We start from the raw sequence: 14,551 nt of genomic DNA, 5'->3' as shown, positions 1-14,551 counted from the left end.
AAACAGGATTTTTTAAAAAAATTCTTTATTTAAATTCAATTTAGTTAATGTATAGTATATTATTAATTTCAGGGGTAGGGGCGCCTGGGTGGCTCAGTTGGTTAAACATCTGCCTTCAGCTCAGGTCATGATCCCGGGGTCCTGGAATTGAGTCCCGCATTGGGCTCTCTGCTCAGTGGAGAGTCTGCTTCTCCCTCTCCCCCTGTCTCTCCCCTGCTTGCGGTCTTTCTCTCTCTCTCTCTCAGATACATACATAAAATCTTTTAAAAAAAATTTCAGGGATAGAATTAGTGATCCATCAGTTGCATATGACACTCAGTGCTCAGTACATCAAATGCCCTCTGTAATGCCCATCACCCAGTTACCCCTTCCCCTCACCCCCGCCCCCTCCAGCAACCCTCAGTTTGTTTCCTAGAGTTTAGTGTCTCATATGGTTTGCCTCCCTCTCTATTTTCATCTTATTTTTCCTTCCCATCCCCTATGTTCATCTGTTTTGTTTCTTAAATTCCACATGTGAGTGAAACTCATACGGTATTTCTTTTTCTGACTTATTTTCCTTAGTGTAACACCCTCTAGTTCTATCCACGTCCCTGCAAATGGCAAGATTTCATTCTTGATGGCTGAGTAATATTCCTGTGTGTGTGTGTGTGTGTGTGTGTGTGTGTGCGTGCGTGTGCGCACACACACACCACATCTTCTTTATCCATTCATCTGTCAATGGACATCTGGGCTCTTTCCATAGTTTGGCTTTTATGGACATTGCTGCTATAAAAATTGGGATGCGTGTGCCCCTTCGAATCACTATGTTTCTATTCTTTGGAAATACCTAGCAGTGCAATTGCTGGATTGTAGGGTAGCTCTATTTTTAACTTTTTGAGGAACCTCTTATACTGGGAAAACAGGATTTTAGAAAATAGATTGAGAGTTTTGCAACTAGACAAAACCCATTCTCTTTTCCCTGTAACTTTTAATTTTACCATTTTGAAAATTATGTAAGTTTTAACAGAAGAAAAATAGTAAAGTCACTAACTCTGCCATCCAAAAATCACAAATAAATGTGTCATGGTGCTACACATACAGTTTTACAAAATGGATTCAAAGCAAATATAGTATTTACTGATTTTGAAAAACCATTTTTTTTAAAAAAGATTTTATTTATTTGATAGAGAGCGAGTGAGTGCACAAGCAAGGGGAGCAGGAGAGGGAGAAGCAGGCTCCCTGCCCAGGACCCGAGGATCATGACCTGAGCCTAAAGCAGATGCTTAACTGACTGACCAACCAAGATGCCCCTGAAAAATCATTATTTTGTAGGAATGAATTGCCTTTCTAGAAGGATATGGCAGAATGCTAGTCTGTTGACATTTGTATAAGTCTCTTTAGATACATTGTATAGAATAGAGAAAAAGGTTCTCCCCCGCCCCCTTAGAAATCTGGTTTAAAAATGGTTTTTCTGGGGGTGCCTGGCTGGCTCCGTTGGAGTGTGTGACTCTTGTTGTTGGGGTTGTGAGTTCAAGCCCCATGTTGGGTGTAGAGTTTAGTTCAAAAAAATAAAATCTTTAAATTGATGCAGTTGGCATTCTTTTCTTTACCTTTTCAGTCTTAAGGGTGACTTTTGCTTGTTAAAGAATTGGGTTCAATCTGGTGGATCCTGAACCCTGGACAGATTGTATGAGGCATTGCTATTCTAGGGCAAAGAGAACATCTACATTCTCTCATCCTGGCAGTGTCTCACCTTGTGTTCGCATTGGGTGATAGCCCAGGGAAGACTCAAGTACTCACGAACACGGTAGAGAGGGCCCGCCTAGGTACAGTCTTCTGGGGTGATAGGTTTCAGAAGAAAGCCCTTGCAGCGTGAGGAAACATCTTCAAAGCTGCTTCTCTTCCCTGTCTTCGGCAGTCTCTATTAGTGTAGAAGGTGTTTAAAAGCTTTCACTCAGATCTGGTCTAGTGTACTTTTTTTTAACACTAAGGTGCAATGTTTTTGACCAAACAGAGTATCTTTTTCAAGCATATCTGACGCATCTAATGGTCTAATATGAAATTTTCATTAACTCAGTTTTTTAAAATTCATGCACAATTTTTAACCTATCTATATCCAAATGTTTAAAGTCATTTAAAGAAAGTCAACGAGGAACATGATTTTTTTCAGTTCTGTAAGTTGAAAAACACTTTGTTAGATTATTAATTTGGAAAATAAAAGGCTGGTTCAAGTAATTTTTTCTATTTAACAAAATTTAAAATCTAAAACTAAAATTTAAAGCTTGAGGAAATTAATCTTCAAAAACCTATTGGAAGAGCTTCTGAAGACTACTTCATACTTAAAATCTTTTTTTCTTTCTGAAACTTGTAGCCAGCAGGATCCTAGTTAATTGATTAGTTCAGTTTAAACTTTTCCATGATTGTTACATATTACTGAAGTATTAAAAAAAGGAATTTATATTTTTCAAGATGTTGAAATTCTTGAAACATAAATCCATCTAGTCAGTGTAGGCAGTGAAAAGTCGCTCTTCAGAAGGAACACCTATATGGCTTGAATGCAGTTGGTTTCGTATTAGTAACCCAGTGAAATAACCTCAGGCATTTAGTACAATAATAACAACAAAATTGAAATTTGCGCTTCAAAAGTTTAAAAAATTTTTCTTTCCTGATTGACTCATAAGTAAGTATCTCTTTGGGAACTAAGGCAGCAGAGGATTCTAGGTTTTTTTTTTTTTTTTCAAATGGCTTTGCCCAGGATTTTTGCTAGTACTGACCCTGTGCTTCACTTTGGGTTTGTTAAGATGCTAGTGTAGCTTCTACCCTAAAGAAAGGTTTGTTTCTGAGAAATAAAAGAAACCAATCAACCATTTAGAAACAGCATGTTTTGCCTTTTCTTTGTAAAGCCCGTAAGCAGTTTTGACCTGCTTTTGACATTAATTTATTTGAATGTTTATTTGAACAATATTGATTATCTGCTAAAATATGTTAAGCCCTGAGCTAGATTCTCAGTATGTTTACAGTTCGTGATAACAGGAAACATGTCTATTAAGATGTTAGTTATAAAACAAAAGGATGCAAAATTATATATGCCGTATGGTTACAAAGTGTATTTAGAAAAAAAGACTAGTCAAGGGGGCGCCTGGGTGGCTCAGTTGTTAAGCGTCTGCCTTCTGCTCAGGTCATGATCCTGGGGTCCTGGGATCGAGCCCCGCATCGGGCTCCCTGCTCAGCAGGAAGCCTGCTTTTCCCTCTCCCACTCACCCTGCTTGTGTTCCTTCTCTCGCTGTCTCTCTCTCTGTCAAATAAATAAATAAAATCTTTAGTATTTTGATAGTCTTTTTTTTAATTTAGATTCTCTTTTACTTTTTGATGCATGTTTATTATAAAAATTTTGGACATAAATATACACACATATGTGTGTGTGTCTTTTAATTTCTTCCCATACAACCTTCAGTTCCCATATGTATTGCTAAGATTGGAGAATTTTTAATTTGCGATAGACTTTCACCTCAAAGACAATGGCTTAGGGGTGCCTGGGTGGCTCAGTCCTTTAAGCATCTGCCTTTGGCTCAGGTCATGATCCCAGGGTCCTGGGATCAAGTACCGCATTGGGCTCCCTGCTGAGCGCGGAGCCTCCTTCTCCCTCTCCCTCTGCTGCTTTCTCTGCTTGTGCTCTCGCTCTGTAAAATAAATAAATTAAAAAAAAAAGACAATGGCTTAACAATGAAAGTTATTAAATAAACTGCCATCCATGTGTATCTATGAGTTAATGAGCTTTTAGCACATAACGTGCTGGGAGTGATTTAAAAAGTTATTTAAGACCTAACTTCTGCCTTTCAGGACCTTCTAATCTGGTGGAGGAGAGTGTCTGAGTTGTAACAGACAATCTATAAAGCAGTCAGAATAACGTTGCTAGGCAGGATGCAATTAAATGCCAAAATTTGTGCTAAGTACTATCAGAGTTCAGATTAAAGGAGATTCATCTGAAGCTGAAGTACCTGGGAAAGACCCAGTGGTAGAAGTGAAACTTGTGCATCTTTAATAGTAGGTAGTACTTGTTGGTGAATAAAATACACAGAATAAATGTGGATTTAACTTACTTTATCCCCACCTGGCTAATGCATTCTTTTTAAAGGATTGCTCAGTGTTCAGTTCCTTTCTTACAGAAAAAAAAAAAAAAAAAAACCCACAGCCACAATTACAACAACAAAGTTGCTAGTAAGAGGGCCTGAACTGGGCAGGCGCAATAGAAGAGGAGGTTCTGGCCTGAGGGGAGAAGAACAACTTGAGATTGGTGGGGGGGTGGGGGGAGCAAGGCAAAAATAACCACAAGGAGAGCCTTGCTTTGAACATGGGAATATTTAGGATCCCTTTGTGAGCCTCGCTGCTTTTCTTTGCAGGGGACATTATTAAAGATATTACAGAGTGTATATATTTGAGTATTTTTCATTAAAATATTGATGTGTAAATCTCTTGGGCATGATAATTTTTTTACTTATTGGAAAATATTGAATTGATAAAGATAACTTTCTAAAAGATGACTTAATTGGTTTTATTTTTTATAGATGTCATTTAAAACAACATGCTTCTTAAAAATTCATGGCTGAAGAATAGAACTTACCAATACTCAAAAGTATTTTCCATCTTAGACTTTTTTGGGGGGTGGGGTCATAAAAGTCCAGGTAGTGTAGGTGCTCTAGTTTTTATGTCTGCCTTGTAAAATAAAGTTAAATGGATTAGAAGTTCCTTAAACTGGAAAACTGTTAGGGAAAGCCATTTCAAAGATACATGAATCCTATTAGCATTTTAAAAGAATAGTTTCTTTCAGAAATGAGTTACTCTTTTCAGTAGTGAATGCCTCACCTCAAGCAAAAATAGGTGTAAGAAGGTTGTACAGTGAGTAGTCTTAAAAATGGAGCATATATTTCTAAGTTTTAAGTAGACTTAGAATTAATGCATATATCAGCTCTTCTAAGAGTAAAGGTAAAAATGGATGAGGATCAAATGTGAGTATTTAAATGATTGTCAAGATTTTCTGGCTCGTTGATATTGAAGTCTTTAGTTCTGGACTTTAATTTGTGCCTGGTGCTGACCTGATGCTGTGCAGGGACACTCACTGCATCCCTTCATTGAGTTTCTCTGTAATTATCCCCACTTCCTGGGGAGCTTGCTTAGAACTGGGCATGAGTGCTTGTTAGGAAAGTATTGGACTACTCTGGCTACATGTAACAGGGTAGTTTTTGATATAAGATTTATATGTAGATGAACTGAATAGGGGGCCAACGTTTGCAGGGGTTTTATTTAATCAAATTGGTAGGGAATATTATGGAAGTTCTCTGGCTAGACAATGATTAGGCTTGTAATAAATGAAAGTCATGGTTAATATAGTTCCTGAGCTGATAAAGAACAGTTACACTGTTCTTTTTTTAGTGCACTTTCAAAAAGACCTGACTACTTAAACAAGGGAAACAATCACATTTGCAATTTTGTGTATATTCACAAATGATGGGATTTCTTTTTGCTGGGAGCATCTGTTAATGCAGAGATTTGTCTCTTCAGGTTCATGTGAAAATGGCGGACGAGGCTGTCTGTGTTGGCCCAGCTCCCACCAGTAAAAGCTACCTCAACATGGATGCCATCATGGAAGCCATTAAGAAAACCAGGGCCCAAGCTGTGAGTCTGAATGAATCTATCTACCGCAGCTGTTTCGTATATAGTGAGCAGAAAGCTAGAGTTTGTACTCAGAAGAAAAAAAAAATAAGAAAGAATGATTGAAAATGCTGTTGCAGTTAGTTCATGTCACATGAGTTAAATGTGGCCGAATTCGCTACTGGAAATCAAAGGCTTTGTAGCATCTGGCAGTGTTGGTCGCTGATCCTGCAGGTGGCTGTTGGATTCAGCTTTCACACCAGGGAGCAGTTTCAGTTCATTTCCAAATTTGTTAGGGGGAAAAAAAAAAAAGAAAAATCCTAATTAGTTTTGAGTATTAACCCTTTCAGTGCGATAAGAACATTAAAAAAAATCTGTGTTATGAATAGGATTCAAAAGATTCTTGTTTTAAATTGTTTTAATCATTTAAAAATTACGTATACCTGGTTACACTTCCAGAAATAAAAACTATGCAATTGATAATGTCAGTAGAATACACTTAACTTACAGGGAGAAATCAGTAATTCTTCCTGTCTCCAATTTTGTCTGAATGGGGTGGAATCCAGGGAAGAATCTGGTTTCTGACATCAGGAATTGTGTTTTGTTGGTGCTGTGTGTGTGTGTGTGTGTGTGTGTGTGTGTGTTAGATCAGAGAACTAATTATATATAATGTTGCAAACTATGCAGCGTTATCTCTGAAATTGGATGGAAACAGCCAACACCAGCAATTAGCCTGGAGTGCTTCAATTAGTGTTCACATGTCTTGTGAAAGAAATGTTTTAGTAAGATACATATTTAAATAAATAACTGAATTCATGAACCCATATTATAGATGTTTACAGTTTATTATCAGAGTTAATGAAGGTAAAACTCTTAACCCTTTAACGATAGCTTGTCAGAATACAATGTTTTGTTAAATGTTTCTATAAAACGCAATTGTGGAGTGAAACTCTTTACCTGTGATGCAGTTGTTTAAATTCTATACCAGGTTCATAAAACATTTAAAAATCTCAGATGTGTAGCTACTTCTAGATTATGATATTGGCTCCTTGCGAAATTTGGCTTTCCTTACAGAATTGTTTTCCTGGAAATATGTACAGTCTTGATTGATAATAGGCTAAATTTGTTCAAACAGTGTGATAGGCCAGGATGATAGAACTTAAATCATAGCAACATGGTTTGTGAGGGGATAGCATAAAGTGGTTATGAATGGTTAAGTGGGCCAAGGAGGGAAAGAAGAGTACATGTTAGAAGAAAAAAATTCAGTGTATAAAGAAAAAGTAAAACCAGATTTCGACTTTAGTTTTGACCAACACTGCTCATTGGGTGGCTGAGGGTATTCATGTGGTCAGGAATAAAATATGTTAGTTGGCTTAGCCAGATTTTTTGAAAGCAGCATTTCCCGGGACTGTAAAGAAAGGGGAATTAGGAGTTTTTCATCTGTCTCACAAATGGTTTCTTTTAACCTTATTCTTTGGCCCACCAACCATTAAAAAATTTGGCTTAAGGCCAAAATTAGCCTCAGAAAAAGTAGGGAGAGTTCAGGTTGTGTTGAAATACATAGATATAGGTGACTGGCAGATTTGTAGGTCCGTGGTCCTGATTATGGTTAGGACAAAGGTAGTGTGCTGTAAGTGCATATCAGGCAGTTTCTTGGAATTTGGGTCTGTACTCAGGAATGTGTGTTGGAACTGTCAGTATGTAGGCGAAGTAACCTGACTCCATGCCCTTAAAATATGAACACATGAGTGCACTCTCTATGTTGCTTATAAAGGTTTTGTGATATGATAAAATTGAAAGTGCTTTTTGTTTTCATTTCTAAGGTACATCCAGGTTATGGATTCCTTTCAGAAAACAAAGAATTTGCCAAATGTCTGGTAAGTTTGTAATGAACCAGAATCTGTTAACTTGTATTTCAGAAAGCAGTATAATGGTGTTACTTTTGTAACTGTGGGTAGTGATGAATGACAGATATTTTAAAAAATTTTATTTATTATTTGAGAGAAAGAGAGAACACGAGCAGAGGGGTGGGGGGGGCAGAGGGAGAGGGAGAAGCAGACTCCCTGCTGAGCAGGGAGCCTGACAAGATGCTGATCCCAGGAGCCTGGGATCATGACCTGAGCTGAAGGCTGGTGCTTAACCCACTGAGCCACCCAGGCGCCCCTGAATTATAGAATTTTAATTGACCTGTCAGTTCTTTGAAAATTATTTGTGAAAAGTGAAGAGTTTTTATTCTGTAACCCGGGTTTTGGTTTGAAGAATAAAAGTGGAAAAGTTATAAAATCATCTTTATGATGATAACAAACACGAAGTTTGTTATATATTTTATGGATTTTTAAAAAATTCAGCTCTTTAGGTTTGTAGCTACCTGTGTCAAGGAGTCCAGTGATTTATTATTATACAAGAACATTATTTCTCTTTTCATTGCATATTGTGGCATTTAAGATCAAATCTTACTGCCTTCTCTATTTTGGGAAAAGATTTATGCACGATCTGAGTCTCTTTCAGATATTACCACCCTGATTGGGTGAATTGAATTGATTTCTCATGTGTGTATTTATAACTACATTCAAGATGGTACTGAAACCTTAGTTTTCAGGTGCTAAAATAGGATTTTGAATGTTTCGAGAAGCTGATTACATGAGTTATCCCAGGTGGTATCTTACTTTATTATTCTAATATGTTATACTTTGTTTCTGTGAAATGCTTGTGTTTTGTTCTTTCATGGACTCAAAATTATTTATGAATGTAATTTTCTAGATGACATTTCCACTTAAAATCCATAAATTTAACTTGGACAGTTTTTAAGAACCAAGAGTTCTAGTTTAGAATGATCTATTTTAACCAAGTGAGAGATTAAAAACTCGGGCCTAAAGATGAAACTGAGGCCTACAGAAATTGTGATGTAAGGTGATATAGCTGATGGTATTAAGTGTCTGGAGAGGGCAGATTAGGTGGAAGCAGCCAAACGCCCAGATTTGCCAGGTTGTGTGTAGTATAACCACACTTTCCCACTTACATTCTTTTTCGTCATCATCTTGTTTGACATTTTGGCTGGGTTCTGTCATTATGTCAGAAAGTGATTTGAATATAACACATATGAATGTGCCTGAATAATATAATGTACTAAATTTAAGTTGTATAGATGAGGCATCTCTAAACCATGGCCCATGGCCCAAATGCAGCCTGCCGCCTGTTTTTGTAAGTTAAATTTTATTGGCACAAAGTCAAGCTCATGCACTTATGTGTTGTCAGTGGATCCTTTTGCTCTATAACAGCAGAACTGTGTAGCTGTAACAGATCAAGTAACCTGCAAAGCCTAAAATATTTACTGCATGGCCCTTTGTAGTAGAAATTTGCCAATTTCTGGTATAGATGAGTATCTGAGTCTCAGAGAAGTTAAATGACATGGCCATTCTGTTCATTCATGCATTCATTTAGTCATTAAAAAAATGGTTGTTTGGTAACTATGTTTAAGGTATTTGAGAAGGATATAAAAATGAATCAGATGTGTGTCCTGCTCGTGAGAAGCTCACAGGTCAGATAATTCAAGTACACAAATGACTTCAATTCAGGGAAGAAAATATTACAAAGAAGTTCACATTTTCCTTAAATGAAGATTATTTCCATTAGGGATTTCATGTTAAAAGAGTGTAGAATATATGAATGACTACCTTCCTTTCTCATGAATTTTCTTTCTGATCTCCTCTCCTCCATTTCCCTTTCTCAGAGCTATGCGTCAGCCAAGCTAGAACACCGTGCTGTTCTCAAACGTGGCTTGTTCTTTCGTGTTCCATCCTTTTTGTGTCTCTTTGCCCAGGGGGCCCACTTGCCCTTTCTTACGTTTCTAAGGATTGCCTCTCCTGAAAGGCATAGTTCACATGTTACTTCTCCCAGAGTAGTTTCCATATCCCTCTGGTGAGAAGTAATGTCTTTCCTCTGTTTTCTAGAGCATTTTTTTTTTTTTTAAGATTTCTTATTTGGTATAGTACTTTACATATTAGGTTAAAATTATTTCTGTATATTAATTTCCTCTTAAGACAAGAGACTTGGCCTTATCAGTCTTTCTTTCCCTTTTGTTTTATAGTCTAATGATTTCAACATAGTGGATTCAGTGGATGTTATGGAAAGATTAAATAATCATTAGATTAAGAATTATAAAACAACATGCAAGAAAACTTTCTCCTATCACAAAATGGACTGTTTTATAGCTAAAAAGCAGTATTGCCGTGTTTTGGCTCACTATGAGAATATGCAGCTAGTGATAACTAACCTCTTGGTTTTTTAGCATCATGGCAAGATTCCTTTTGGGATATAATTTTCCTAGCATTAAAATCTTTTCCCATTGGAGTGTACCATTTAAAATGCTCCTTTTGAAAAAAAAAAAAAAATAAATGCTCCTTATTGGAATGTTTGGTTATAGGTGGTAAGTTCCCTTAAAAAACAAAAAACGAAAGACAACAGCATTGAAATGAAATTGCCTACTGTTTTTTTTTTTTTTTAAAGATTTTATTTATTTATTTGACAGAGATACAGCGAGAGAGGGAACCCAAGCAGGGGGAGTGGGAGAGGGAGAAGCAGGCTTCCTGCGGAGCAGGGAGCCCGATGCGGGGCTCAATCCCAGGACCCTGGGATCATGACCTGAGCCGAAGGCAGATGCTCAACGACTGAGCCACCCAGGCGCCCCGCCTACTGATTTTGTTAGGCCATATAAACATTGTGTGGTTGGTGACCAGCCATTGAAATTCAATAGTTACTATCGCAAACTGAGTATATTCTTAGATATCTAATTTCCAATATAGTGGTAGATGGATTACCATGTTGATAGATTATCATATTGATGGTGATTACCATCATGATTACCATGTTGATGATGGTGACTTAGCAAGGAGAAAATGGATTTTTTTTTTTAAAGTTGAATACTGTGGAGTTCCCTTTATTGTAATACTGTATCCTATGTTTGAGATTTAATCAAATATGGAGATTTTTTTTTTAAAGATTTTATTTATTTATTTGAGAGAGAGAGAATGAGAGATAGAGAGCACGAGAGGGAGGAGGGTCAGAGGGAGAAGCAGACTCCCCGCCGAGCAGGGAGCCCGATGTGGGACTCGATCCCGGGACTCCAGGATCATGACCTGAGCCGAAGGCAGTCGCTTAACCAACTGAGCCACCCAGGCGCCCCTCAAATATGGAGATTTTTTTTCCATTTTATTTTTAGTTCCTTTTTTTTTTTTTAAAAAAGATTTCTTTCTTTTAGGGAAAGAGAGGGGGCGAGAATCTTAAGCAGACTTCTCGCTGAGTGTGGAGCCCAACATGGGGCTCGATCTCACAACCCTGAGATCACAATCTGAGCTGAGGCCAAGAGTTGGCTGCTTAACCGACTGTGCCACCTAGGCGCCCCAGTTCTGTTTTTTTTTTTAAACTGCTATTCAAAGACCTCGTATTTATTTTGTTTGTAGAAAAACTAGTTGTGCTTTATGTAATACATTGTTGTTTTTAGTTAACAACTATGAATAATTTCTGGATTTTTTTTTCCCCTGAATTTTTGCTATATATTTGCATTAGAAAGTATACAATAGGGGCACTTGGGTGGCTCAGTCGGTTAAGTGTCTGCCTTCGGCTCAGGTCCATGATCCCAGGGTCCTGGGATCAAGTCCCACATCAGGCTCCCTGCTCAGTGGAGGGCCTGCATCTCCTCCCCGCTCTCCCTCTCCTCCCCACTTGTGTGCTCTTTCTAGCTATCTCTCTCTCTCTCTCAAATAAATAAATAAAAATCTTTAAAAAAAAGTATACAATAAACCAAATATAAAAGCATACTAAACTTTATAAGTTTTCTTTACAAGACTAATTTTTTTTTTAAGATTTTATTTTATTTATTTGACAGAGAGAGACACAGCGAGAGAGGGAACACAAGCAGGGGGAGTGGGAGAGGGAGAAGCAGGCTTCCTGCGGAGCAGGGAGCCCGATGCGGGGCTCGATCCCAGGACCCTGAGATCATGACCTGAGCTGAAGGCAGACGCTTAATGACTGAGCCACCCAGGCGCCCCTAATCTGATAGTTTTCATGTGTATTTTCTGAGTTTAGATTTTTTTCCTGTTGAGATTAATAGTTTGGTAGGATTATTCTGCTATATACATGTGCATAATACTGTAGTTTACCAAATACTTTGACACATTGTTTTCATTCATGCAACCACTGAAGCTGGATATTATTAACTCTGTATAACAAAAGGAAAACAGTGACTCAGGTGCAGTGACCTACCAGTAGTCACAGTCTGCTAGTAACAGGACTTGACCCAGGTTGGCTGACTTTTGGGTACAGAGAATTTGGGGGAAAAACAAAACACTGTATCCTAATTGGCTAAGTTGGAAAGAGAGAACGTTCAAGGAGAAGGCAAAAAAGACCAAAGTAACTGTAGCCAACTTGGCCAAAGCCCATAGAAACCTTAGAAACCATAGAAACCCACTTTGTTGTAATACAGGCAGTGGGTGATCAGATTGTAGGAAAATGACAGTTGTGTAGGTAGAAACTGGAAGACCGCATTTTGCTAGGTTGTTTTTTGTCAGTTATGGGGTTGTAGTCCATAGTGTGTTATTAAAGTATGTTGTAAGTGGTTCATAACTAATACTAAAATTCAAGTTAGCAAGTTGGCCAGTGGTTTCATTTAACAATATTTTTGTTCTTAAGATAGTATAAAGTAAATTTAAAGGGATTCATATGATACCCTATTCACTTGTAGTTGTAAAACCTTTTTTTTTTTTTTTTTTTGAGTAGGTGAATAAAGGAGAGGCTTAGACCTTGCAAATCCAGAATTGTATATAACTCTGATTTTATTTATGTGGGCTGTGACCTTGGTCATTCACAGAAGTGTTTTGTGCATGACTGTTGAAATTTATTTATATTATGGCTTAAGAATGTTGAGAAATAGGGGGCACCTGGGTGGCTTAATTAGTTGATCAAGCATCTGACTCTTGCTTTTGGTTTAGTTCATGATCTCTGGCTTGTGAAGTTGAGCCCTGTCTCTAGCTCCCAGCTGGGCATAGAGCCTGCTTAAGATTCTCCCTCTCCTTCCCTCTCTCTCTGTCTGCCCCTCTCTCCCCCTCTCCCTTTACCACCGCTACCACCTTACCCCCCTGCCCCGCACGCTTTCTCTCTCTCTTAAGAAAAAAAAAAGAAAGTTGAGAAATGTTACTAATATATTTTGTAGATACAGTTTTAACTACATATGTTTTCTTAACATTAGTAGAATTCACGTTTTGGACACAGATTTCTGATTTTATTATGTTAAAATTAAAAATTTTCAAGAATGTAAAATCTTAAATTTAAGTCACATGTATATGTTGAAAGAGAAGGTTTCCTTCATCTGTGCAACTCTGACCTCAAACCCTATTTAATTCCCTGGAGGCTACCACTATACCACTGCAACCATATTTATATCCATCTGGAGTGAGTGAGTGTGTGTGTTAGAATTTTGCTATTGATTTGTAATGTAGGATACTCTTTATTTGCCGAAGTAGGGTTTTGCTTATCAGAAAACAAGTGGCACAGAATATTTCTTGCCTTCCCCCAGGCTCTTAAAAATAGGTATGGAATGCCAACCTTCAGATACCACCAGCACCATTCTTATTTTATCTTCCTGACAATCTGTGATGTATTATCATCCTTGGTTTTAAGAAGAGAGAATAATCTCGGAAATAAAGGCTCTGCCCAATGTCACATAGCTAATAAATGAGAGTGTAGTTTCTAACAAAAGTTAGAAATTCCCAACTCAGTAAATGTTCCAAACTGCTTCAAAGATGAATTGAACCTAGACCAAATTGTTAGTGTTTTCTGTTTTGTTTTTTGAAATGATAGCTTTGGCTGGTACCTATTTTTGCTCTTGGTGGCTTTTATCTTTTTGCTATTGGTGTGCCATTTTTAAGGTCTAAAAACAATTATTTTTGTTTTTCTGATCTTTTGATCTTGGACGCCAGTCAGAGTAACTGTCTTCACTTGGATTTGCTCACTTTATAAGTTAAAGTAGTTGAGTGAGCTGGTAGAGCTATACACTAGTCATTGATACCTTTTACTGCTCTGTGATATACTTATGTTGAATTAATCTGGTCTCTGTGGATTTAGAGGAGAAAATCAGTGACTCTTTCCTTCTGACAGTTTTATAATACATTTGTAATTGTGATTCTTAAATGTTACGTTCAGAATTTATGAAAACCTATGCAAGTAATTTCCTAAAACCATAATCATAACAGAATGTCCTTTGAAATGTTTGAGAACACGTTTCTTTTCCTGGATGTTGGATTAGAGGTTAGCTTCCAGAATATTTGTTCAAGAATTTGAAGATGATGCTGAGTAGAAATGCTCTAACATGGGTACTTGAAAAGGAGAAATCTCCCTTTATTTCTCGGGAGTTTTTTAAGGGTGCAGACAAGGCAAGTACATTGAGGATTGTGGGTTTGGTGACTTCAATAGGAAGGTTAAGAATTTGGGATTTGATGAGATTGGGATTTCGTACCCTATCCTTAAAGTTAAAATAGCTTGAATTTATACTCAAGCTTTCCTTCTCTCCCTCCTTACTGTCCCCTTGCACTTACCAGCACAGTCTGGAATCAGAGTTAGAATTCTTGCTCTGCCATTTTGTAGCTGTATGATCTTGGACAAGTTCCTTCACGTTAACTCTGAAGACTCTCAAGTGTCTTATGCTTACAGTGTGCACAATATGCACTTTTCCAACTGACTGTTCATATTGAAAACATGTTTTTTGTAGCCAGCATGTAGGTGGGTTGTACTTTTTTTTTTTAAAAGGTTTTGTTTTTTAAAGATTTTTATTTATTGAGAGAGAGAGAATGGTAGAGAGAGAGAGCATGAGAGGGAAGAAGGTCAGAGGGAGAAGCAGACTCCCCGCTGAGCAGGGAGCCTGATGCGGGAC

The 14,551-nt window shown here is 37.6% G+C and overlaps 1 protein-coding gene across 4 annotated transcripts in view; it reads left to right on the top strand.

The window, feature by feature from the left end:
- Positions 1–14,551, top strand: part of PCCA (propionyl-CoA carboxylase subunit alpha) — a 394,194-nt gene that overhangs the window by 61,939 nt on the left and 317,704 nt on the right. For all 4 annotated transcript variants that reach the window (XM_073894335.1, XM_073894336.1, XM_025874636.2 and 1 more), the window contains 2 exons: positions 5,539–5,652; positions 7,452–7,505. In XM_073894335.1, the coding sequence (XP_073750436.1) occupies positions 5,539–5,652; positions 7,452–7,505 (168 nt within the window). The remainder of the gene's footprint in view (positions 1–5,538; positions 5,653–7,451; positions 7,506–14,551) is intronic.

Source organism: Callorhinus ursinus, unplaced genomic scaffold, assembly GCF_003265705.2.
Source record: "Callorhinus ursinus isolate GAN/ISIS: 27379988/994484 unplaced genomic scaffold, GSC_fseal_2.0 scaffold7, whole genome shotgun sequence".
Lineage (NCBI taxonomy): Eukaryota > Metazoa > Chordata > Mammalia > Carnivora > Otariidae > Callorhinus > Callorhinus ursinus.
The sequence above is the reverse complement of the archived record's forward strand: the minus strand, read 5'-3'. Positions and strand labels throughout refer to the sequence as shown.